General features: G+C 42.8%; 1 protein-coding gene across 1 annotated transcript; it reads right to left on the reverse strand.

Moving 5' to 3' along the window:
- On the reverse strand, positions 1-23,998 carry usp22 (ubiquitin specific peptidase 22). Its single transcript, XM_061708358.1, has 13 exons — positions 23,559-23,998; positions 16,284-16,416; positions 9,328-9,441; positions 7,389-7,490; positions 5,459-5,625; positions 5,221-5,368; positions 4,866-4,968; positions 3,222-3,380; positions 2,912-3,038; positions 2,734-2,825; positions 1,542-1,604; positions 1,176-1,325; positions 1-1,081 (listed from the first exon to the last, which is right to left on the reverse strand). Exons 1-13 carry the CDS (start codon positions 23,676-23,678, stop codon positions 1,039-1,041), a joined length of 1,521 nt encoding a protein of 506 aa, XP_061564342.1. The 5' UTR covers positions 23,679-23,998; the 3' UTR covers positions 1-1,038.
- Positions 23,999-24,409: the final 411 nt, after the last annotated feature.

The raw sequence follows: 24,409 nt of genomic DNA on the forward strand, positions 1-24,409 counted from the left end.
CTCTTTTCTTTTTTTCTTCTCTACTTTGCATTCCGTGTACAAAAATCATGATTGACGGCACAATTTAACACAAACGAACAACGTGAGAGTTTACGAAAATGAAAAACCGTAAACATTTTAATTGCAAGATGTATAAAAATATAATATTCACTGTGTTTTCAATTTCCCCTCTGAGTTTTGGAAGCTGGAAGGAGGAGAGGCAGAACACAAACACATCTGCCACGTCCATTTGTTTTTTTCTCTTCGGAGGAAAATGTTTTTTTTTGTGTGTTTTTTTTTGTTTATTTTAAAGTACCTACGTGACAACCACAGACTCACAAATTTTAAAATGGAACAAACTTCGTCGCTTCTACACCCCCGCCCCGATAGGCTCACAAATAAAGCTTAAATCAAACAACTTTCACTGGAAATATTTGGTCTTTTGGAGCGGAGAGTGTGGGTGTGAAAGACAAATGTGTTTGCTTCCAGAGTTTTGAATCCTTGCAGGTACAGTGAGAAGACAAAAACAAACAAAACAACTTTCTCTGCAGAAGCAGAGCTCTACACTCCGGTAGGAAGCTGAGGCTCGGCTTCTGCGCACCCCTGGATGTTACTATATGCAGCTGTGCAAGCAAGAAGCGAGACGTGGGTGACGGAGAGCTTTGGGATCAAGTAAAACTACCTCAGCTTTCATGCCTGCGCCTCATGGCTGAAGAATGTAGTTCCTCTATCATCTGGAGGGAAGCACACTATCTCAGCTTCTTTCTTCTTTATGCCCTGAATTCAAGTGAAACTTTCACTCAGTTTACAAACCTGCTGTCTGTATTTCAAGCATTTTTGCGTAAGTCCTTGTGTTTTGCTTTATCCTGTACGGCAGACCGTGGATCTAGTTTATCGTGTGGGGCGGGTCGTTCCTTTTCAGAGTGACCAAGGTAGGGGGGTGTTGAGGTGTCCTCGCCTCCCTCCTCGCTTGTTTTCTTTTTTTGTTTGTATTACCTTTTTTTTCTTCCATGCAACTAATCCTGGTGTCATGCTTCCGCTCCTCCTGCAGGCGGTAAACTATTCATACTCCAGGAACTGTTTGTGGTAAAACAACAGGTACCTGCAGAGATGACAGTAAAATCACCGCGGTGTCAAAACTGAGGCCTCGTCGTCAACGGAGCAGCGAGGCGTTGCTCAGTGACCGACTCGCTCACCCTTCGCTGTCCAGCACGTCCTTGATGCTCGCCTTGGTGATGATGGCGTCGTCACACTTGAACCACTGGTCCTTGTGCTGCCGGATGAAGGTGGTGTAGTGGCCGCTCTCTAGTGTCCCCTGGTGGTTCACCACCGCGAACAGACTGTACCTGAAACAGGAACAAAAAAAAGATGCAGCACTGTTCTCACTATGCTGCTTTTTATAATCTTTCAAATCGTCAGGAGCAGTCTGACCTCTGAGGCGGTAAAAAGAAAGCTTTTATGAATAGATTTGCTGCTTAACACCACACATTTAATCCGTGAGGTCACAGAGAGATGATTAAATGGAAACTTGGGGTTTATTTTGACTGTGGGGCTTGTCTTACTTGTTGTCATTGTTGAATGGTTCCACGGTCTGCTGGTACTGCCCGTTCATCCGACTCTCTTTACTGAAACACGGAGCAAACAGAGCACACTTAGTCCCAGCAGCAATAGCTCCTACTGATGTTCATAATCATGTTCAGAAGGCTGGAACTGTAAGAAACATCGCACAACTAACCAGGTTACATGGCTACAAGTGAGTGACCTGACTGGGTACAAGAGGAACATCGTAGAGGTGCAGAGTCTCTCAGACTGAAAGACGGGTAGAAATCCACTAGTTTGCAAAGATCTTCATTTGTGAAACAAATTCAGAATAATGCTCCTCAGATTAAATCTGTGATAACCGAACATCTCATTATCTACAGTGACACCATCAAAACATTTTGAGAATCTGAAGAAAAGAACAGCCTGAAAAGCAGTATTGGGTGCTCGTGGTCTTTGAGCCCTCAGAAGGTGCTGCACTAAAAACAAACATTTTTAAAATGGACTGCAACAGAGGAAAACTGTGCTGTGGTCAGATTAACTGAACCCAAAGAGAAGACGGGTCACCCGGCTCGTTACGAGTGCTCGTCTCAAACGCCTGCACCGCTGGTGGTACAGTAGAGCATTGCTGCGTATGGAAGGGACACAGCTTTGCACGTTTGGTAGGGCACTTACAGGTTTCAGAGAAACACATTGTCCAATCCAGACCAGAGTCCAGGGGCTGAACTGGTGCAGAACTTTCACAGATCAAAAACATTTGGCAGAAAGTGGGACGAGGAACAAAACAAGGACCCAGAACTGCTAAAGCGACTCAAATCCTGGATCAACAGACAACTTCCCACTGATCTTCCAGATGAATATAAACCACTGTTAAGAGAAGATGGGACGCTACAAAGATGTTAAAAATCCTCTCGTCCTTTTCTGAAATGCATCGCTCTAACTGAAATAAAAAAATGTCTTTTTTAAACTTATGGTGGTACAATTCCTCACTATCCACATTAGAGATTTCTTCTGTGAATAGCTAAAATAAGAGTTTGAGTTTTTTAACTCCTAACATTCTGTTTGTATTTACATTCCAGACGGTGTCCAGAGTTTTTCAGAACAGGGACTCTGTGTATATTCTTGTCATAAACTGCTCCATCCACGCAGAAACACTTTTTTAGGTTTTAGGTTTTTGAACACCTTACTTTCAGCCCTCGTTGTGATTCTGCTCACCTGGAGGCCATGAAGGGGGTCATGTCGAGCTCCAGCGGGAAGGAAACGTAAGTCGTGATCTTCCGCCGTAATTTGGCCGAATGTTCGAACCTCTGAGAAAAAACACACCCAGCGGCGTTAGCGCACGACTACGGTTTGTAATATGGCCTAAATTAGCAGGCATATTTCATTCTCTTACTTTGAGGTGAAAGCAAGCCACAATGGGCAATTTCTTCATCGTCAGCTGCTTGGTGGACTCCTGGTAACTATGGCAACCGCTGCACTTGATCTTGGCACTGCTGCCGAGGTGCTCTGGTCTGGTGAACCTGGACGGGGAAGGGAAGGGTTTATTTCAAGCTCGCCCAAGTCTCTGCTCCGATGGATTTGGGAGAACAGTTGAATCTCAAAGTGACTTGAGAGTTACAAGTTTGGAAAAAAGGTTTGAGACCTACTGTGTTTTTGAGTTTGGACTTTATCTAAAAAAGAAAAAAAAAAGAAGAAGAAAAGACCTGCGCAGACAGTCTGTGAGCGTCGTGGCTCCAGTGGTGTGACTCTCTCCGTTCAGTGCCGAACCGTCTCCTCCGGGGCTGAGGGGCCAGAACGGCGTGGAGGAGCCTGGCAGGTCCAGGCTGATGTCCCAGAACGGATCTATTGTCGTCGAGACACCGCTGGGAAGAAGACGGGAACAGAAACGGCAGAAGGGGAAGCGTGAAGAAGAAGCACAGACAATTAGCATCAACGTTTTTACAGATTCAAAGATTGTTCCTGTGAGGAAAGAGGAGACTGCTGCTCAGATGCTCGGCCCGACAGCTCATCAACGCTTTCGTACATTCAAGCAAAGTAAAGCCCTCACACGTCAGGTGTTTCACTGCCCAGTGTCCTGAACGAGCCTTCGTGCTCTCAAAGGAAAACTTTGAACTTATTCAGACGAGAAGATTTACTGCCGGATAGTTTTCCAGCAGCTCCACAGAGTCTGCTGTTGGAGCTGTGGTGCAGCTTCTGTGAAAATCAACCGTCTGTTGCCTCTCTGCTCGTTGCAGTCAAAGCCCAGTTATTTGATTTCAGGCATTGACCTGAGCATTGGTGTAAATCTTTTGGTATTATATGATCTTTAATCTATAATCAACACAGCTTTTGCAAAATAAGAGTTTGCAAGGTGCTTCTCATTATTACACAACGGTGGTATGATAAAGACAGACTTATGTAAGTGTGCATTTGTGAGAAAAAGGTTCTGCAACAAGTCAAAGAGCAAAAAACAAACAAACACAAAGAGCAAAATAACTGACTAATATAAAGCATTTTAAACCCAAAAGTTTAAATCTGCCACAAAATCTCTTTCTAAACTATTACTTCTAAAGAAAAAAGCTCAAGCATTACACGAACAGGTCCGAGGTTGTTCTACAGTATGTTTTCTGAAGCTGCCCCCTAGTGGCTGCAGGCAGCTACAACAGGTGAACGTCAGGTTGATTAGTGCATGTGGATTTACACACACCAGTTTGCAAAGATCAATCTTTATATTGCCTAAACGAAGTTTATAGCATCCATATGGAGAATTTACGTTTTTTTGTTATTTGAAATACAGTACAGACACAAGAAAACCAGGAAAAAAAACATGCAATTAAGCTGATTACAGTTCTGAATAAAAGCTTTAATTACATGTTGAGGAATACTGATTTATCAGCAGTAAATAAATGGGGGTAAATGCACCGTTTTGTCTATTAAAGAATGGCTCCATGAGTGTCCTTCAGAAAAGCTTTTTCCAGTTCTGGTCCACGAACGGGAACAAGATAACCAGCTCCCGTCACACGGGCCAATTGCATTTATTTGAGATTGTAATTATGTCATTTTCCAAAAAAAAAACAAAAAAACAGACAAACAAACCACCAGGTGGAGTGAGAGAACAACTTTCCAGACTGCATTGGGGGACAGGCTTGTTGCTGCAGTGTAGATGTGTGGATGATAAAAGCAGAGTGGGGGTCCGGCAGGGGGGGGTAGTGTCAGAGCAGATGAGCGAGGTAGACTGAAGGGCATCCTAGTAAGTCTACAAGGACACATCTTTGCACGAAGGCATCAAACTCCAGTATAACAGTCTCTCGGGAGGCTTAAATGGACAGTTTTTACACACACATACACACACATACACACACACTTACTGGCAGACTTGGCAGGTGACGTCAGACTGCAGGCCCCCTGTGAAGATTTGGTCGATGATGCAGTTACAGTGGTTTGGGTTGTTGGCTTTCTTCCCGTTGTCATCTGAGTGGATACACACAAGGACACGCGCGTGCAAATTACTGTACGCTCGCTAAAAGCATTCAACTTCACAGACACCCACTCGGCTTGTAAACTGACAAAAGTGACACAGAGATCCAAGAGTTTCCGCTGTCAGTCGACACAGCTTTCATCTTTTTTACCATCCTCGTAGCTCCACTCATCCAATCACGACTTCAATGGGGTTTTTATCAGTGCTTTTCAGCTCTTTTTCACGTTGTGAAGTCTCCGCTTTACCTTTGCAGTGTCTGTGCAGGACGTCCAGCGCTGCGATCAGGAACTCGTGGGCGTCCTGCTGCTCGTAGCCCGCCAGGTGCCGGGCGTGAGTCCACACCAGGTGGAGGAGGCGGAACGGGATGTGAGGCGAGCGGTGGCCTGAGTAGAACTGAGGAAGAAGTGGTGACGTTTGCGTTATCACTATGCCCGTTTGGATAAACTCTGGGGAAAGGTAAGACAAAAGAAAAGAAAACGGCACCTCCTGGAAGAGCTGTGACATCTCACACACCAAGCAGGAGTTGCTCTGCATCTCACATTTGTGTCGGTCGGACAGGAAGAAGTCGCGCAACAGTGGAGTGTGTGTCAGCGCCTGGACGATGCAGTTCATAAAGCATGTGTTGCCGAGGTTTATCAGCCCACGAAGGCCTGATGGAGGATGCGAGAAGAGGAGATACACATTCAACAGCCAAAAAAGAGAACAAAAAATCTAAAACGTATAAAAGATGGAGAGAAGTAAATAAATCTAGCAATGCCCCTGGGGCAATGTTGGACCACACGAAGGGAAGCCCTGATCAGATTACAGCAGGCCCAGCCGAGTGGGAGGTGAAGGGAATGGAGTGGAAAGCAGGCGCGAAGGTGGAAGGAGATGGTGTTCTCAGTGATGAGCAGCCAGGCCAGCACAGTTCAACTGATGCTAACGGTGCTGGGCAGATCCCTGCAGGCTGCTACAAGGTGTTAAAAGTACGCCAGCTCTCCTCGCTGCCAAACACTGTCTGACGCCTCCTCTGCCTCCACTGCAACGCTCCCTGTTGCTACAGAACATTAATATGTTCTGATCACACCTCTTACACAGCTTCTTTCCAGAAATGAATCACTTTGAGGATTACGCTGATGTTACTGTGCATGTTAAGAGTAAAAATGCACGTTTTGTCAGAGCTAGATTAGAAAAATCTAAACCATACCCACCTCAACTAAGTTAAAGGAGCCGTCTGTAAGAAATGGCCAAAACTGGTACTGCAGTCACTTTCAAAATATTGTTGAGTGGCGTGTACCCTCCCCCTCCTCCCCCCGACCAGAGGTTGCCAGGTAGGCTGCAGAATGCAGCACGAACGTAGGCTGCCATGGCTGCGATAATTAGAGCTGAGCTGGAAACCCGGATGCCGAAACAATACTGACTTGGTGATTGGGAGATAGGTGGAGGGTGGAGCTTCAGAAACAATACTGACTTGGTGATTGGGAGATAGGTGGAGGATGGAGCTTCAGGCCAAAACAAAAAATGACAACATAAACATCAGTTGAGGGCTGCAACTCCTCTTTTTAAACTGGAATATCCTGGCTTGAGTGCTGTTGTCAGTGACATAAGTATTTGAAATGAACATGATTTTTAAATGTCTGTTGACATATCGGGGTCATTTTATGATTCGTTTTATTATTGCTCTTACATACAGCTCCTTTAAAGACTAGCCGAGGTCCGTTTGGTCAATTTGTGTGTCTGTTATTGAAACCCTAATGGCACTTTTCCACTAGTACCTACTCAGCTCGGCTCCACTCGGTTTAGTTCTTTCCCACTAGGGGTCTAACGTGGCGAGTAGATACTTTTCTGTATCTACTCTGCCGAGGTTCTAAGCGGCTGAGTCGGCTGTATCTGACGTCATCACAATACAGGACACAGATTTGTCGGGGGGTTGGGAGTGAGACGTCTGAGCTATGAAGTGAGCTCTGTCACTTCATAGCTGCTCGCGGATACCAACGGACTTTTCAGCAGCGTCGAGACAAACTAAAAAAAAAAAGAAAAAAAGCGTTGCCGCTTGAAGCTTCTCTCTCTCTCATTTTTTAACCTGATATTGAACACGAGCCACAGAACCAGCAGCACATACATCATCTCCATGTTCTACATCTTTAGTGGTTTTGTCTTCTTCGTTTAGATCTCACAATCAAATACGTCACAGCAGCTTCACTCCAACCTCCTACTTCTGCTCCAGGTGCTGAATTGTTATAGAAAAGAAACCAGGCCGAGTCGAGCCGAGCTGAGATGAGTAGAGCCGAGTAGGTACTAGTGGAAAAGAGCCATAAGTGTTGCTTACGTCACTTCCTCCCTCTGATGACTAATCTGTTCAGACCAAGAGATTTCCTAACCACCACCAGCACCAGCACCGACTGTATGCATGTGTTCATGCAGCAACACCAACCGATTGTACAGTTGGAGGTGATTCTCCTCCTCTTGGGATTGTGGCGAAGCAGCTCCAGCTCCCTCTTGGTGGGCTCCCACGTTGAGTACTTCTCCCCTATGCCTGCAACATAACATACACATGTTAGTGGGGTTTTTTTTTTTTTAAAACACAGTTCTGTGTTCACAATGTATGCCACACTCTAGTCGAGCTCTGGGAATTACAACTTGGCTTTGAAACCATTAGGAGACATTAAATTGGCCATATAACATTGCTTTTCAGCCATCAGATTTCAGGCGTTTAAATCTCTGGTACTTCTAAACCACCGTTGGAACCTGCAGAACTCTAAAAGCCTGTCATTCTTCAGAACGACAAAGACAGAGGTTCTTCCTGGAGCAGATGTGGGTCAAGCGTTTCTTGTGTGGTCTATTTTGTGGAGGCCCGTGGTCGGCAGAACTAATGGCCCCAGAAGGCACTCTGAGTTTTGTTTTCAACAGCTCATATGCTTTTATACATGTTCTAGCCGCCAACGAGATTCAGACAATAAAAAGTGGACAGCAGGACGAACCTTGACTACAAAGACCGCCGATGAACATTTCTGTTGAGTAAATATTAATCTCACTAGCTGATGCAACATGATGGATCTTGTCAACTTTCAGGAACTCACCGCCCACATCATCTTCCTCAGTCCTGCATGTTTTACACTGTAAAACATCCCCTCTAGTAATAAGCCGAATATTCCTAAATCTAGTCAAATTGTCTGATATCAAGCAATTTTTAAGCAATTTTAATTTTCTTGACTACAATTCTTAAAACTAGGAAAATAGTTTAGCCACTAAACAAAAAGACCAATTTTCTGGTTACAAGTCTTTGTTTCCTTCATTAGAAGGACGTTTTTCAGTGTTCACGTCTCCCTGGTTCCACAACCCCGACAGTCACTGACAGATGTGTACAGACCTCGATGACGAGTTGATGGTGATTCGTTCATTTGAATCAGGTGTGTTTGAGCAGAGAAACATTTAAAACATGCAGCCCAGTGGATCCTCGTGACCCGGACTTAAGAACACTGGTCTATTCATACATGTTTTTCTATATACACCCAAGGCAAGAGGTGTAGATGCAGGAATTGCTTCCAACATTAGGAAAATTAAGGCTTTCCCAAAAATGATTTTTAGGATTAAATTAATCCTGAACAAACAATCAAATAAATTAACTGGTTACAGCATCATGTCTTGGCTGCAGAGGTTTTCTGACTCAAACTATTTTTATTGCAAAGCCATCTGGGCGTGATAATCTGGGAAATTGGAGGTGTTTTTTGTGTGAGAAGAACCGACGGGAATTTGTTATTTTTCCTGGTATCCAAACACAGATCACAAGAAAAGGAATCTGCAACTATGTACTCTGTAGTACCCTAAAATATACGACACCAAATGTTTACTAATCACTTGGAGTTTAGACTTATCAACTTTCAGCGATGGAACCGAACAAACTTTCGTCTTCTGTCTTTTTGAAAATCCCTTGGCGTACTAAAGGGCAGAAAAAACGAATTTATTAGCTGCATTATAGGCCCAGAAAATAAAATAAATATATATATATATATAAAATATATATATTTTGGGTAGGAAGTACCAACAGCTCCACAGGGATGGACAATATCCTTGATCCTTGCTGCAAAGTTGAAAGCATCTGCTTCTAAAATGACCACTGAAGCGCTCGCTGCCACTAAGCGCTGATGTTGGGAAAGAAAAAAAGGAAGATTTCTCAGCACCATGAACACGATGCCCTCTGTGCATAGCAACACTGCAATGTACATTTGCCTGATTTATTCGAGCCTCTAAAATGATAATCCATCACGATAACAGCGCTGATACGTTAGTAAGCACAAAAAAAGCGATAACATAGCCACTTTAATTGGAGTGGTTTGCACGTGTAACTGTGTGTGTGTTCAGTGTTGCTGTACCTTGCATTTTCCAGGCTTTCCTTTGCTCCTCTTTGGCAATTTGTTCCATCTCCTTGTCATAAATGTAGTCTTGGCACATGAAGCAGTAAATTCCCCCATACAGCAGGTCAATAGCTGGACAAGGAGACAAAGAGAGAATGATAATTAACTGTTGCCATTTTATTTAAAAGCAGGGACGCCTAGAAGGCTGCGTCAGTGCATTCTGTATGAACCACTGCCTGTTTTATCTCAGTCTTTCCCATTCAAGTCATGCTCCCGCAGGTGCTGCCGTGCCAGGTAGCCTGGCTTATCTGCTGATCTGTCAACAACCTGTTTAAGCCACTTAGAAACGACAGAAAGACATGCGGATGGACGGAGTGAAGGGGGCAGAAAAGGACAAGGAGAAGTGGCAGGAGGAAGAAAAGGAGGCAGCTCTCTGTCCCATCGTTCACTGCTGCACACTTGAGTGTTCACACGGACCAAAACAGCCTCTACTACTTCCTCCTCTTCTCTCATCACCTGCGATGCACCCTGCAGCCACCTGTTTGATGTTGCCATAACAACCCGCCTGTGGACCTCCTGGTTGTTATCCTCTGCAGGCATGGGCGGCAAAAAAAACTAAAAAAAAAAATGTAAAAGAGGTAAAGGCTGAAAGTAGGCGAGGAAACGAGAAAACAAGGGAGGGAGGATTTTAACTTGAAGTGAGGAGTTGTAAAGAGAAATATATGAGGAAATGACGAGGAAAAGACATGTTGCAATTAGAGGAATCATTTAGCAATCCTGAATATCGATAGGGTCATTCAGGTAACCATGGGAACAAGAGGAGGGCAGAAGAGTAGAGGATGGAGATGGAGATGAGCCCACACGAGGTGGCAAACATAATACGGCAAATGTCTGGGTGTAAACACATAAAATGGGCTGATGAAAGAAGTGAAGTGGCAAAGAAAGCAATCAAAAGGAGAAGCGGGAAGAAGAGGGTTATTTAATGAAGGATAATTCCAAGGGGGGTTGTAAAGATGACTTAATTACCTCGCTGCAAGTCTGCAGGGAGTGGGACCCTGTGTTTTTTTTCTTATCTTTTCTCTCTGTGTTACACCGTTTATAACTCTATTTTTGCAGCATTTCATTCAGGCGCTAACCTAATTAGACTCACAATTACACTCTTTGGGAAAGACACACACACACACACACACACACACACACACACACACACACACACACACAGCAGAGGATCTGGCTGAGCTGAGTGATAACACGGAGGCTTAATAAAACCAGACCGTAGAGTCTCAACATCTGCCAGGCTTCTGTGGGTGACACCCCGAGTGTCTTCACTGCAGCACTGCTCTGCTCCAAACACCGCAGTGCAACCCACTCCGCTCGCAGCTCCAACCCGTCTCATTCACTTACGTGGAGGACAAGAACAAAAAAAGAAAAAGGAAGCTGAAGCTGCCATTGTACTGTTCTGATAAAGGATGGTGATGCTTTGTGATGAGGATGACTCTTTAGAACATTGCCTCTTAAATCAGGTTTATTTTGTTTTTTATTTCACACATTTCTGGCCACTTCAGCCTCTGAGATGAGCACTCTTGTCCGGAGCTTTTCAAAGACTATGCATGTTGCTTCACAGTGGGGCATTCGGATAATTCCCTGAGCAAGTTGATATTCATGAATGCACAGTTGCCCTTAAGGTTTTTTATATGCCATCGACATGATGTACACGCCGTACATGGAGGCTGTCGCAGCACAGGGGACATGAAAATTAAAAAAATAAATAAAAGATACAGAATTAGTGGACCACTGAGCAGTAACAGAGTTTAGTTTCTCCTGTCTGCGCTGGCGTGCTGCATCACGTCCCCTTGTATGTCTTCACCTACGGGTGTGATGACTCTATTCCTCCTCTAATCAAATACAGCCATACGGTTCTAAAAATCAATATCCAACCAGTTTCTAGAGCCGTTGATTTTGTTGCAGGAGTTTGGGGTAAAACCTAGGATCTTTCAGCCGTAGTGTCTCCATTACAGTGTAGGAACTAGCAGTGGATTTTTTTTCCCATGCCAATATCAGAAATACTTGCAGATGCAGCCAAAAATAAGGGTATCGCTATTTACATCTATGCACCATCTGATACCACGCCTCAGATTCATTTACATTAACATAATTACATTTACATAATTAACATTCTCCTTATGCAAGACTGGAAGCAGGACTTTGACAGTTATTGTCCTTGATGACCGGCCCCCATTGGTCATCGAAAATGAAAAAAAAAAAGAAAAGTAAAATAAAATGAAATCCAACATCCGGAAGCGTGGCCGTTTCCCTGAGCGGATCGATCGATCATCCATCCATCCATCCATCCATCCATCCATCCATCCATCCCTCCTAGGGGCATTCCCAATGCTTTACTCGATGTATATCTTAAAGTAAAGATGATGTAGTTTGTTATTTAAAAAATACAACATTTAAAATATCACTATTATTGGAACAGTACTCAGTATTGGCCGATACCCAAAGCCCAGGTATTGGAAGGAAAGAATTAAAGAAATATCAGAACATCTGTACCTACTTAGATCCAATTACTTAGGAAACTAACAATCCGTACTACTATCCGTCCAGCATATCAATTAGGGCAGGGCATTGCCAAGGACTTCACGATACGCATACCGATATTGGATATCCAAATTTTGCGATTTTATACATGGTTCGCTGAGAATTGTAAAAGGCATTATGCATCTTAAATGTAAGTTCTTCCGGTTCTCGGCGAAGGCGGACACTTTTCTGCTCCCTCTCCCTCCCTCCCTATCTGCCCTGCTGCTGCTTTTGTCTTGTCTTAGAGCCTCTCTTTTTCACATCCTCTGAAACTCTCTACAATCATGGAATCGGTTAACTGGTCTCTCAGCACAATTGACCACATTTTTGCGACGAGAAGTCAGGGGACAAGGGTGCCCTCCTGCCCCGACGGGACATTTTTTGCCGGATACATGATGGACTCCTGGAAGCACTGGAGGATCATGTGTCTGTCTATTCTGTTGGTCAAGGATGTTGAAGATGCCTTCATAATTGGATTAATGATAACAGGATTTCTGCTTTTTGGAGCTGGCGGTTACCTGGCATATCGACTAATTCGTAAGTCGTCGACAGCTGTTCTGGCCCTCTCAGAGCTGCCGGACGTGGCTAGAGGGATAAGCTGTGCGACCAACACTCTAACGTTGGGGGAGCTAAAACGCAAGCTAGCTGCGGTTTTTGAACTCATTGGCAAGATGGAAAAGACCTTGGAGAAGTTGGAAGCTCGGCTTGGCGGGAATTGACCACAAATTCGTCTGATTGGAGTCGCCATTGATGAACCAGAGACTTAAGGCAGATGGAAAATTACTGGAATCTGCCTGTCCTAAAACAATTGTTGATTCTACAATCTGACCTTGACAGAGCAGCTTGGCAGGCTGCTCCAGTCACAATCTCTCTGGAGGAATGAAAAACAAGATGCTCTGCTCCCACTAGCCTCCTCTTCCCAGGACATGTGGACCTGTATCAGAACTGTACCGGGCCGTCTGATAACATCAAGGACAATGGCTGAGGAGTAGCTCTGGGGCAAAGTTCACAGACTTACCGCTCACACACACACACACACATCTGCTGATAGCCACACCTCCCTCATTTCAATGCCTTCCCCAGCTCCCCTCTTATCAGCCCCCCCAACACAGTCTCCAGGTTTGAGCGCCACGAAGGCCGCGGCGATCACTTGGATGCACCGTGCCGCCCCCCCAGTAATCCTCCCCCCAGTAATCCTCCCCCCCATACCCACATGCAAGTCTTCGTGATGATGTTATGTTGCTTTTATGTGCTGAGTTTTTTTGCACCTTGACACTGCGTATTTATACACAGTGTGAAGATGCCTTTTTTCCCTCCTCTATCCCAGTGTCATCCTTGGAAAATACGCACATTATAACATCTATGTCGCCAACGGTGTATCCAAAGTCAAATTCCCTGTTTGATGTATTCAAACCCTGTCATTAAAGTCAGATTCTGATTAAAATCAGAGTTGCACGTACATCAGATTATAGTGATAATTCATGGGACAAACTGAGTCAAAACAATGTAATTCAAATTATCCATGCTGTTTTGTTGTAACTATTAAAGCTAAAGTTACAACATATTTGCATGTTTTTTATTTCTATAATATGAAATTAACATCAACAATGTTATTTAAGCCCATGTATGCAATAAAGTCGTACTAGATTTACAACCTGTCTGAAACATGATTTATTATTTGGAAGGGGAAAAAAAAAAAAAAAAACACGATACAAAAATTTTGAATATTGATATCGAATCGGCCGGCAAAGTATCACGATATATTGCCATATCGATATTTTTGCCCAGCCCTAATACCAATCAGTGCCAAGTCAACACCACCCCTCACCCACACATTTCCTGGCACCATGCTGATGTAGTCCACCCAAGGCAGGGATTACCAAAGAATTCCCCCAAAAAATTCTTATTGTAAGGCCATTCCTGGTAATGGAGATGCACCAACGATCGAGGCAGCGTGAAACTACCCCCGATTCCCAATGATGAAAATCTGAGTTACTAGTCCATCACGGGCTAACCCAGAAATGGAGACCTCTACAGTAAGAGGTATGAAAGCTCTTCCTGTAGAGGCAATTAACTGACCACAGGAAGAGAGGACCACCTGGAGAGAAATAATGCAAACATCTACACAGTCAATCAAGGATCCTTCCTGCTGCAATGCGACAATCCTAACCGCCTCACCACTCTGGTTATCTTTGAAAGCAAAAGAGAAGCTACATTTTAAAATTGTCTAGCTGGTCATTTATTTCATGACCTTGCTATAGACCACCTCACCAGATGGTCACTTTTGGTTTAGGTATTTGTTAGATGCTCATTCTGAACAGAAGTCTCCTCTCCTTCCACTTCCTGTGGTTCGTCTGGAGGATGGTTGAAGCGATCTACAAAGAAAACGTTTTGTCCAAGAAATAGGTCCTTAGATGTTTGTCCACCAATTCCACAAACGGCTCCTCTCTAAGGCAGTTCTGCAGGGGCATCATTACACAGTTAAATGTAATGTGAAACTGGAATCCATACATCATTTTTAATATTTGTGAATTACATGCACTAATCTCAGAAAGAAAACTGAGCTTCCTTGGCAACATGTGAGAGTTTGGACAAAGATCAACTGGTTTAATCAAGAGATTTTCCTTTCAGCTCAGCTCCCGTCTACGTAGTCCCTTGCAAAACACATTCAAGGACAGACAGTCGAGCCAACACTTCGTCCCCTTTAGTTTGCTAATGATCCCGAGGCAGATTGGTCTTTTTTTGTGTTGCTTCTGTTTTGTCTAGCCAGTAACAGATGTGAGATAAAGGGAAGGTGAACTCTGTATAGAAAGGATGTGGCAGTCAGTGTAGAGGTGTTGCAGATGTACTGCTGAATGCCAGCTTGATGCTGTCTGAATTCAAGGGCTGGCTCACGATTGTGCCACTATTGGCTCGATGTGGATGGAGAAACAGCAGCGTTGCACAAATAATTCATGACAGACACGTACAGCATCTGGTACTGGTTTCACTGGTCATTGTAGTAACTAAATATGATTATTTCTCTTCATTTAGAGGTTTGACAATGTAGATTGCTTAACAAGTGGTGTTAGTGTTTAAGTTCAGGTAAAATGCAGCTATTTCTGTGCTTATTTCTGAGTAATGCTGATCCGGCCCTGTGGGTTTAGAAGGAATAAGGGGATAAACAAAGCTAAAGCCAAATGTTCATGTCGTTCAGCAAACACCCACGTCTTTATTCAAATCTGGATCCATCCCGATTGTGTCTGTTTGATACAAATATTTAATTCAGGGAGCTGGAATTCTGTTATGGAAACAACGAAGCGGCCTGTGTGTGAGGTGACGAACGCAGGTCAGTTTATTTCCTGAAAAGACAACCTATAAGAATGTTTTGATAAATCAAATAACATAAGCACTTGATGGACTCCATTCAAAGAATACACTTGACATATATTTTTATGTTTTAAAGGTCAATTCAAATAGACAACAAGTACCTTTTATTCATCTTACTGCAATATTACGGTAAATATTAGCCATTATTCACTATTTAGGTTACAAATACATATATATTCTCTTTGATGGGTTACATGAAGCTTTCCTCCCAACTTAGTTTTAAAATTTAATGCATGTACCAATTTTAGGAAATACTTAGGAATGCTGTAGCCTTGACCAGCAAGGTTTTTAGTCAAAGATATGAGATTAATAAGAGCACAGCAGAGCAGATATGTGAAATTAAATCAGTCCCAGACACATTACACCATGCAAACAGAAGCCGTTTTGCTTCTTTGCAGTTTGGAACAAAAATAATCTTGACTTACTCGTTTCCTTGCACATTACAGTCAAAACCAATCTGACATCCATTTGATAAAAGCTGGAGCCAACTGTTTAACTTTCAAAGAGGGAGAAATGTCATAAAATGTCAAACTCGATTCCTTTAATGTAATTTCCCCTTCGGAGATTAATGAAGTATTATTGAATTTAATTGCACTGAAATACTCAGGCGAGAGTTTAATCCTCCTTGACGCAAAAAGGATTTTAGATTTTGTTGCAATGATGTTACACTGGTTTGTGTGAGTCCATAAATGTGTCACTTACTGTGCTACCGTGTCACAATTTGGCCTGGGAGTGTCCAAAATATAATTTGCTTACCTTGAAAATAGACACTGGTGTAAATGTCAGAGCTCCACACAAGGATAAAACCTATACTTTTACATGACTTGTTGTAAAGCTTTTTAACTGTCATTTATTTTGATAAGTTTATTGACAATATGCACACACTAATGTTTATAAGGCAACTTATTGATGCAAATATGGCAGTTGTGCATGTCTGATGTTGCACCATGTAGAAGTGGTCCAGCTGCACCTGCATGATGCAAACGCCTGCGAGTGTGGGAGATGGGAAGTGTGTGTCATACCTAGGTTATGCCTCTTGCTCTTGGCATGTTCGTGGATATGTTTTTTGGCAAAACAGGCGAAGAAGACGCAGTAGAGGCAGGAGTGGAGTCTGTTGAGGTGGGCACCACACATGTGACAGATGCATGACTTGGCCTGGAAGAAAAGAGGGAATGAGTCGAGAAGACGAGGGTTAGAAACAGAGAGATTGAGGGTGGCATCGTGAGATTCCTTGAATCTAGGACCTCGGCAACAAAAGCAACCCAAAAAGCATCAGTGGCTCAGCTGAAAGCAGGGTGTTTTAATGGCCAAGCATCTTAAAACACAAACATTTTTCATACAATAGCAGAATTTTTTTTATCAATAAAGTTATTGGACAAGTCTATGCATTCATGCTGACATCCCGATAATAATACGTGCTTGGTTTGCTGTTTTTCTTCAACAGATTTCTAAACAATGCTAATATATTTTAGATGTTTAGAGAATATACATGTAGTCAAATGTGTTGGTACCCTCAATTAAAGAAAAAGACCCACAATGGTCACTGAAATAACCCAAAACTTACAAAATGTAGTACTAAATAATATATGACTGATAACCAACCAATAAAAACCAGATGCTTATTTTGAACTGTTGTTCAAGAGAATTCAAATATCTAATGAAACTGAATTGGACAAATTAGTATTTACCCCTAAAAAAAAGATTTAAAATAATTTGAACACATTGAGATATTAAACTAAAGTGTGTCGTGTATCTCAGGTGTCTAAAAGGTAAAGGCTATAATACCATCTCCAAGCTTGATGTTCCTGTGACTACGAAAACAAGAGGAAAACTGATACACTGAAGAGACGGATAATGGAAATGGTAACCAAAGATCCCAGAGCAACTTCAAGAGGGAATCAATGTGACGTTCAAGGTCATGGGTTATCCGTGCCAGGTCACACCATCCCTCACTGTGTGAACCAAGGTGGATGACTTTGCCATAAATCATAAAAAAAAGTTAGTCTGGAACTTGTCAAAATTCATATTGACAAACAACATCGTCTTTGGGAGAATGTCCACTGGACAGATGAGACACCACTGAAGCTTTTTGGTAGGTTACATCATCTCTATGTTCACTGATGCAAAAATGAAGCCTTCAAGAAAAGACTGTAGCTACAGTGATACATGGAGGAGGCTTGGTTATGTTCTGGAGCTTCTTTGCTGCATCTGGTACAGGTCTTTTGAATCTGTGCAGGTACAACGAAATCAGAAGACTTTCAAGACATTCTGGACTGAAATATGCTGTGTCCAGTGTCAGAAAGTCAGGTCTCAGTTGCAGGTCACGGGTCCTCCCAACAGGATAATGACCCAAAACGAACAACTCAAAACCACAAAGAATGAGTAAGAACAAAATACTGGAATATTCTGAAATGTCCTTCTAGGATTCCTGGTCTAAAACGATTTCTGGATTGTTGTGACAGAATGTTCAGTCAATTATAATGTATTATTTTTCAGTTTAAATTCATTTTGGTGACTGTTGCAGGTTTTTCCTTGCTTTAATGGAAGGGTACCATCAAATTTGACCCATTTCCATACGCATTTCATAAGGTCCAACATCAGGAAAAGGCCTGGATTTATCCTTGTCAGATGAGGAGAAAGATTGCTAATGATTAGTTATAATTCCACTTTGAAATATCCATAAATAACCTCATGTTTTCCACATCCGAGTAAACTCAGAAGCCAAGAACTTTCAAAATTCTTCTGCTCCAAAGATCGCCAGGTGTATTTATCAAATGTGTAAACTTAGAATGCAATACACAACTATGAATTATTAATTTTGCTACCAATAAAATGCTTTTGATCATTGCAGTAGAAAGTAGAGGGAGGTGGGAAGGACTGTGGCTCGAGGGTGGATAGCTACAGTTCAAAAAAGAATGCAGAAGGCACACTGGCCTGCCAATGAGCCAGCGCGAACATGAGGAGGTGAGAAGAAATGAGCGATGCCTGGAAGAGAGCTGTGAGACGAAGAGGGTGGGAGGGTGTGAATCTGAAGGCCCAGACAAAAACAAAAAACAAGGGTAAATTTTAGGAGGACAGCGGGACATAAGCAGACGTACAATCAACCTGAAAATCTAGCAATGACACACATCTCAAACAGATACTCCTAATATAATGATACTCCTGTTTGCTGCCCATGTGATGGTTTCTGAACCTTGGAGAAAGTGAGAATCACCATGATGTAAAGTGCTGCACTGATACTGAAGCCCTCTGAAATCAAATATTCAAGAAAGGATCGTAGAGAGAACCTGGTGCCTTTAACTCTGCCGACTCTGGAAACCAAAAGCAGAGAGGGAACTGCAGGCATGGATGGATGCATCCAGTAAGCTGTCACATGGGTGGATGCAGGATGTTCCCTCTTCGAACAGCTCTTTTACAAATGTCTAGGAGATTGGGGAGAAGGAGAAGCGGCCAGGAGATAGCTCCATGTCTCTCCATGGAAAAAGAGCAGACGTGGGATGGGAGCCGACAACGGACGGACAGAATCAGTATCAATCAAGACTTGAATCTCGCATGTCATTCAAACTTGAGGCCAAAAGGGCCTAAAATGAGCTGCACCTAAAGCTCGTCTGCAAACTTCACCTTTCTTCTCGCACAACGCTGCTTCTCCATTTGAAACAAACATGCAAATTGAGGGCATGAGGGCCCACCAAGTGGGACCGTGGCTGGTGACATTACTCGAAGCAGAAACAGAGACGCAAAAACCTATGATGCCCCTGCCTGGCATGATGAGCAGAAGCGGACACTGGTGAAGGAGCTCCGGGAATGTGTTCCGTCATTGTCCTTAAAATAAAACGGATCAGGCTGCAGAAAGAGTTCGGTCGAAACCATTTCAAAGATGCAGATAATCAAAATATTCACGGCTACAAGCAAAGATGAGATAGGAACGCATGACCAGATGTTCACGAACAATCAGTCTTTTCTGCTCATCATAAAACAGATTCCAGTCCCACATGCACATTCATACATGCTTAGAAAGCAAGAATTAGGAAAATACTCATCAATATGCAAAAAAATATGCAACAGTCTATTCTTACTCATTCTTCAAGCTGTCAGAGTCTATTTGCATGACTCTGGTCCTGGATTAAACTAGGTTCATGTGGGAATTTGTGTTGTGAGCATCGGAACAACCTCATCGGTCACATCAACGTCCGACTACAGTATGTGTATAGATAGTGGTTATATAGTCAGAGGAATAATGATTTGGAGCACTGACCATGCAACAAAAGCCACTGTGGTCTTCCCAACTCCAACAGAAAAGCGTAATTTCTCACCAAGTGCTATTGTGTCTGTTACCTGTCACATGAATGTGACAACATGCATCATTTACTTTAGGAAAAGACCAGTATGTCTGTAATGGGTGTCAAAATGAAAGCTGGTGGCGCTACACCATTAGCACTGAAAGCACACCATTTTCTGAGATGGTTAACATGCCAAGAAAATCTCTCACTTCATAAGAGTATAGAGATGACTTCAATATTTCTAAAGTAATCAGTTCATACTCGAGTCCAGGTTAAGATTTGTGCAAAATCTGAAGAGAGACTCAGTAAAGACATTAAAGAGATGTTGAATTCAATGTAACAGTACACATACTGGATGATAACACTGTTAGTCATAGCAATATAGGAGAAAGGATGATTGCAGAGCCATGATTTCAGTTGAGACCTCCCACGTAACACTTTCTGATCGCTCTTGTAGCCCTAAAACATCTCAAACATGATGAGACAAGAACACTGGACCTGAGATGTCTGAAACCAAAATGTTGGACTTCGATCCTTTGGGTCCAATAGGTGGGATGTCAGTGGGTCAGAAGTGCTACAGATCCTATCAGAATCTGGCCGAGGGATATGGCATCGATATGAGCTTAGCGTCCAATTTTATCCCACTTCCTTAGTGCTTCCAGCTCTTCCGAATCTTCGCCCTGTAATGGGACGATCAATGTTGTTGACTTGCTCTGTCAGCAGTAATGTTCCTAATTACAGTTAGTTTAAATTTAGAGCCATGTTTAATGCTCATGCACTGAATCCAGCTGCTTTGGGGTCACGAGCCAGTGTTCTCATACTGTCAGTCCAAAGTCCAGAGAAATGGGGAGGGTTGTGTCAAGAAGGGCATCCTATATTTAAACCCAAATACGCAAACCCAAACAAAGCTAAAAGATGACAATTTGTTGCCCAGACATTAGTCACATGAGGAGATGCAGATGGTTCTACACATCTGTTTGGTGTATGAGGGTTTGTGGAAGATAACCTTAAAAGGTCTTTAATGGAGACATGATATGCCTCGGCTAATTTTCTGTGGTCTTGAGGAAATATCTATCATGCTTTGGTCCAAATGCCACATGTAAACAGTACACACAAGCACGCTCTGCAACTATAGCTGTACAGCTCAGTTTTTAGCAGAGGCTTTAAGGGCGTGGACATGGTGATCTCAATTTAACCCCCTCTTCTAAGCTTTGCGCGACTGACTTTGGAGGTGCAGCACCATGATGGGCGAGGACAAAGATTAGGTGGGCGGAAAATTGTACTCTGACCTGGATTTGTAATGTCACAATATTGTGCAAGTCATAACTGCTTATTGGATGAGAAATTTGCAGACCAAGCCAACAAAGTGACTTCCATTACCCTAAACTAGTTCAATACCATCTTTTTTTTTTTAAATATAGCCCCTTTAAAGAGTATTACTGAATCTGTAAGAATCCAATTGATTTCATATACAGTGTATAACACAGAATCCTTTAATCATAACCTAAAAACCTCCTGACGGGTGAAGTCTAATCGCACGTGTCGTGCTGATGTGATAAAACAATCAAACAGAGGCCTCTTCAAATTGTCACGGTGAACGAATGCTAAAAAGTCTATCTGCATTGGGAGGACACTGATCTCCACAGAGGAGACTGCAACAGTCTGAGGTCGACATCAGCAGGTGTGGAAATGCGTGCATGACAGTCACCAATATTTTCGACTGGTAACACATTCATGCTTCGACACAGAGTGGTTTCACAGCTGGGGTATCGAGAATAGAGTATTTCTTTTCACGGATGGCACGTCGCCTTACACCAGAAGACAAGGATCCCACGATAAGCGCGTGGGTTTGAGAAATAAATAATTTGAAGCATGAGCATTTGATCATTTTCAGATTGCTCCCGTCAGCCTCTCTGCTCCTCAGTGGAGGCCGGCATCAGAGGCAAAGAACCAAGCATCCACTGGAGGAGGACCCTAAAACACACTTGCATGTATATTAGGGCTGCACAATATTAGGAAGACATTTGATATCATAGCACAAACTGCAATGAAAAAATTAGTTGTTATAAATACACTACTACTTCAGCACATGGCATTAATGTAAATCTGCTTTGTAGCTAAAATGGACCCCTTATAGTAAATAGCCTATGCAGACACTGCAAAAATTGAAATTTCAATCCATTAACATGGTTTTCTTTAAATTAACAAAACTGCATCTTGAAGCAACTGCAACACCACTACTCTTAATGTACTGTAAGTAAGCATTATGGCATGGCATCAAATGTAATGTTCCATCAAATATGTTACCGATACTCAGAATGTGAATGGGTGGCAGATGGATAATAGACTACCATTTATTGTGATTTATATACACTTCATTTTTATATTGCATGTAGATATTGTGATGGCAAAATACATTCAATACATTGAGCACTGGTGTAGGCTCTCAGTCATCCAGCTCATCATCACTCTCAAAAGGTTTGAAACAAGGCAATTGAACTACTACTTCTTTTGTTCTTGAAGATGGTTCTCCTTCCCTCCTGAAGATGTAGGTTTGAACCGATGAAATCCTCGGCATAGAAGGCGAGACATATTCAAGAACAGAAGAAAAGAAGTCCAGTTTGTTTTGTTTTAAAGCCTGAGTGTTCATCAACCCCGGTTCTGAGGACACACTGTCCTCCGTGCTCTTATCCACCTGCCTCAGATTAGTGGGCCACTGAGGGACTTGTGACTACCTTGATGACGAGCTGATGGTGATCCATCCAGCCATTCGGATCAGATGTGAAGGAGCAGAGCAGCAACATTTAAAAACATGCATTTCCAAGCCATCCTAGAGAACATACATGGTAGACATACAAACCATCAGGGATCTGGTCTGTGCTTGCATGTACCAACAAAATGCATGCAGTCAAGCTGTGCACACATGTGTAGAAGGCCGTAGTGACCCCATCATGCAACAATGCAGTTATTGGAACTAATTTAGGATGATAACGGGTGACTATTTATGTTATGCATGATTGATTTTAGATAGGATAAGCAGTACTCGAGTTGAAGGGGGGTGAGGGGGGATGGCATCCCCTGAAATAAAAACAGTAAAAATCGTCCCCCCTGTAAAACTGCCATCCCCCCTTTCCATCCCTTATGTCATTTCATCAATGAATGTGGTTTTACTGCTATTTCAACATTTAGAGTCATCAACAGAAAAATAACTTATTTGACAATTTTCACCTGTTTCAAGTAAATTTTCACTTGAAATAAGTAGACAAATCTGCCAGTGGGACAAGATTTATCTTCTCATTACAAGCAAAAAAAAATATTGTTCCCCTGGCAGATTTTTCTACTTATTTCAAGTGAAAATCTACTTGAAACAGGTGAAAATTGTTGTTTTTTTTCCAGTGATGAGTCTTGTTTTAAGTGTAATAAGATTTTTTACTAAAATGAGACATTTTAACTAGAAATAGGACAAATATTCTTATTTTGAGTTTTTGCAGTGATCCATTTTACTGTGAAGGACAGAGGCATATTGATAAGTTCAGAAAACAGTTTTTTATTGTTGTGTTTTGATGTATTTGATGTAAGCCCAGTGGATATTTAAAGCTTACAGAAGGCTGCATTTAACTGCTGCTATGTCATTCCTGCAGTATTTCTGCAGGTGTTTTGGTCACTGCTATTATTTGTAATATATTATATTATTTGTAATCAGCACAAATTATCTGTCCCAATATGATAAAATCCACCATCCCCCCTGATTGTTTTTTACAACTCGAGTACTGAGGATAAGGTATTAAGAGCAGGGTGTCCTGCTAGGCTGCGGCGTGCTGCTGGGAGGAAGTGGAGCTGCCCTGCAGGAGCCTTGATGCACATCATGCTGGTGTCTGCAGCTCTGATGGAGGCTACAGTTCAGCACTTTGCCTCAAGTGTAGCCACATCCCAAAAGCAAAGGGCTTTTATAATTTCGTGATCGAAGTCTCCTCGTAAAAAAGGACGTTTTATGCCGTCTCGCCATCACTTTGTTACCTTGCGTTTTCTGGTCTCGGCTGAGCCGCTCCACACGAAACACTGATAAATGAGCCTCAGGTTCTGCTTCCAGTTGTCCACTTTGAAGCCATTAACGTGGGGGCAGCCCGCGGGACTCATGGTAGCCACAGCATCCGAGGAAAAGCTGTTAAAAAAGCCCTGCTCCAGACGGGTTTAGCTCGCCAGGTTCGTTGATATTATCCACCAACCACTGCTGCTAACTGGACATGTCCTGGTTGCAGTGGGCGACACACGCGCACTAGCAAACATCAAAGTCAAAAAAATACATACACGAGCCCGTTTGTTAAGCGCTGGATATCACTCACGCTTTTCAGCCCGGGATTTTACTTTTGCCCTTTTTACGTGTTTGCACACGGCGGGGAAGTTAGTTAGCGTCGGAATTTCAACAGTAGTTTACACGGTGTGCCGCGAAGTCCCGCCTATTTCATGGAGATGGACCAATAGGAGGCGAGTTTGCGCTTGATTGACGTGTGGCAACATACATATGCTGCGTTCCATTTACCTCGGAACTCGGAATGACGTCACAGCCGAGTTATCAGCGTTCCAGTTAAAAAGTAGGTAAACAAGTTTGTAGTTCGCATATACCACGTGAAAAATGTAAATTACACTATAGCAGCATATATATGCCGAACAATACTTGTATACGACTGATTTAGTGTGACCAAAACTAGAATGAAGTGCTACGAATTTTTACAGAGCTCTCTTCTACTGTTTACAACCGGGGCAGCCATCTTGGAATGTGAACTCGGGGGTGGTGAAGACTCTCCCACTTTCCCAGTGGGAAATCCCACTTCGAGGAGCGTTCCAGTTGAAAATTACGACTAAGAACT

The sequence above is a fragment of the Cololabis saira genome, chromosome 19, assembly GCF_033807715.1.
Source record: "Cololabis saira isolate AMF1-May2022 chromosome 19, fColSai1.1, whole genome shotgun sequence".
In the NCBI taxonomy this organism is placed as follows: Eukaryota; Metazoa; Chordata; class Actinopteri; order Beloniformes; family Belonidae; genus Cololabis; species Cololabis saira.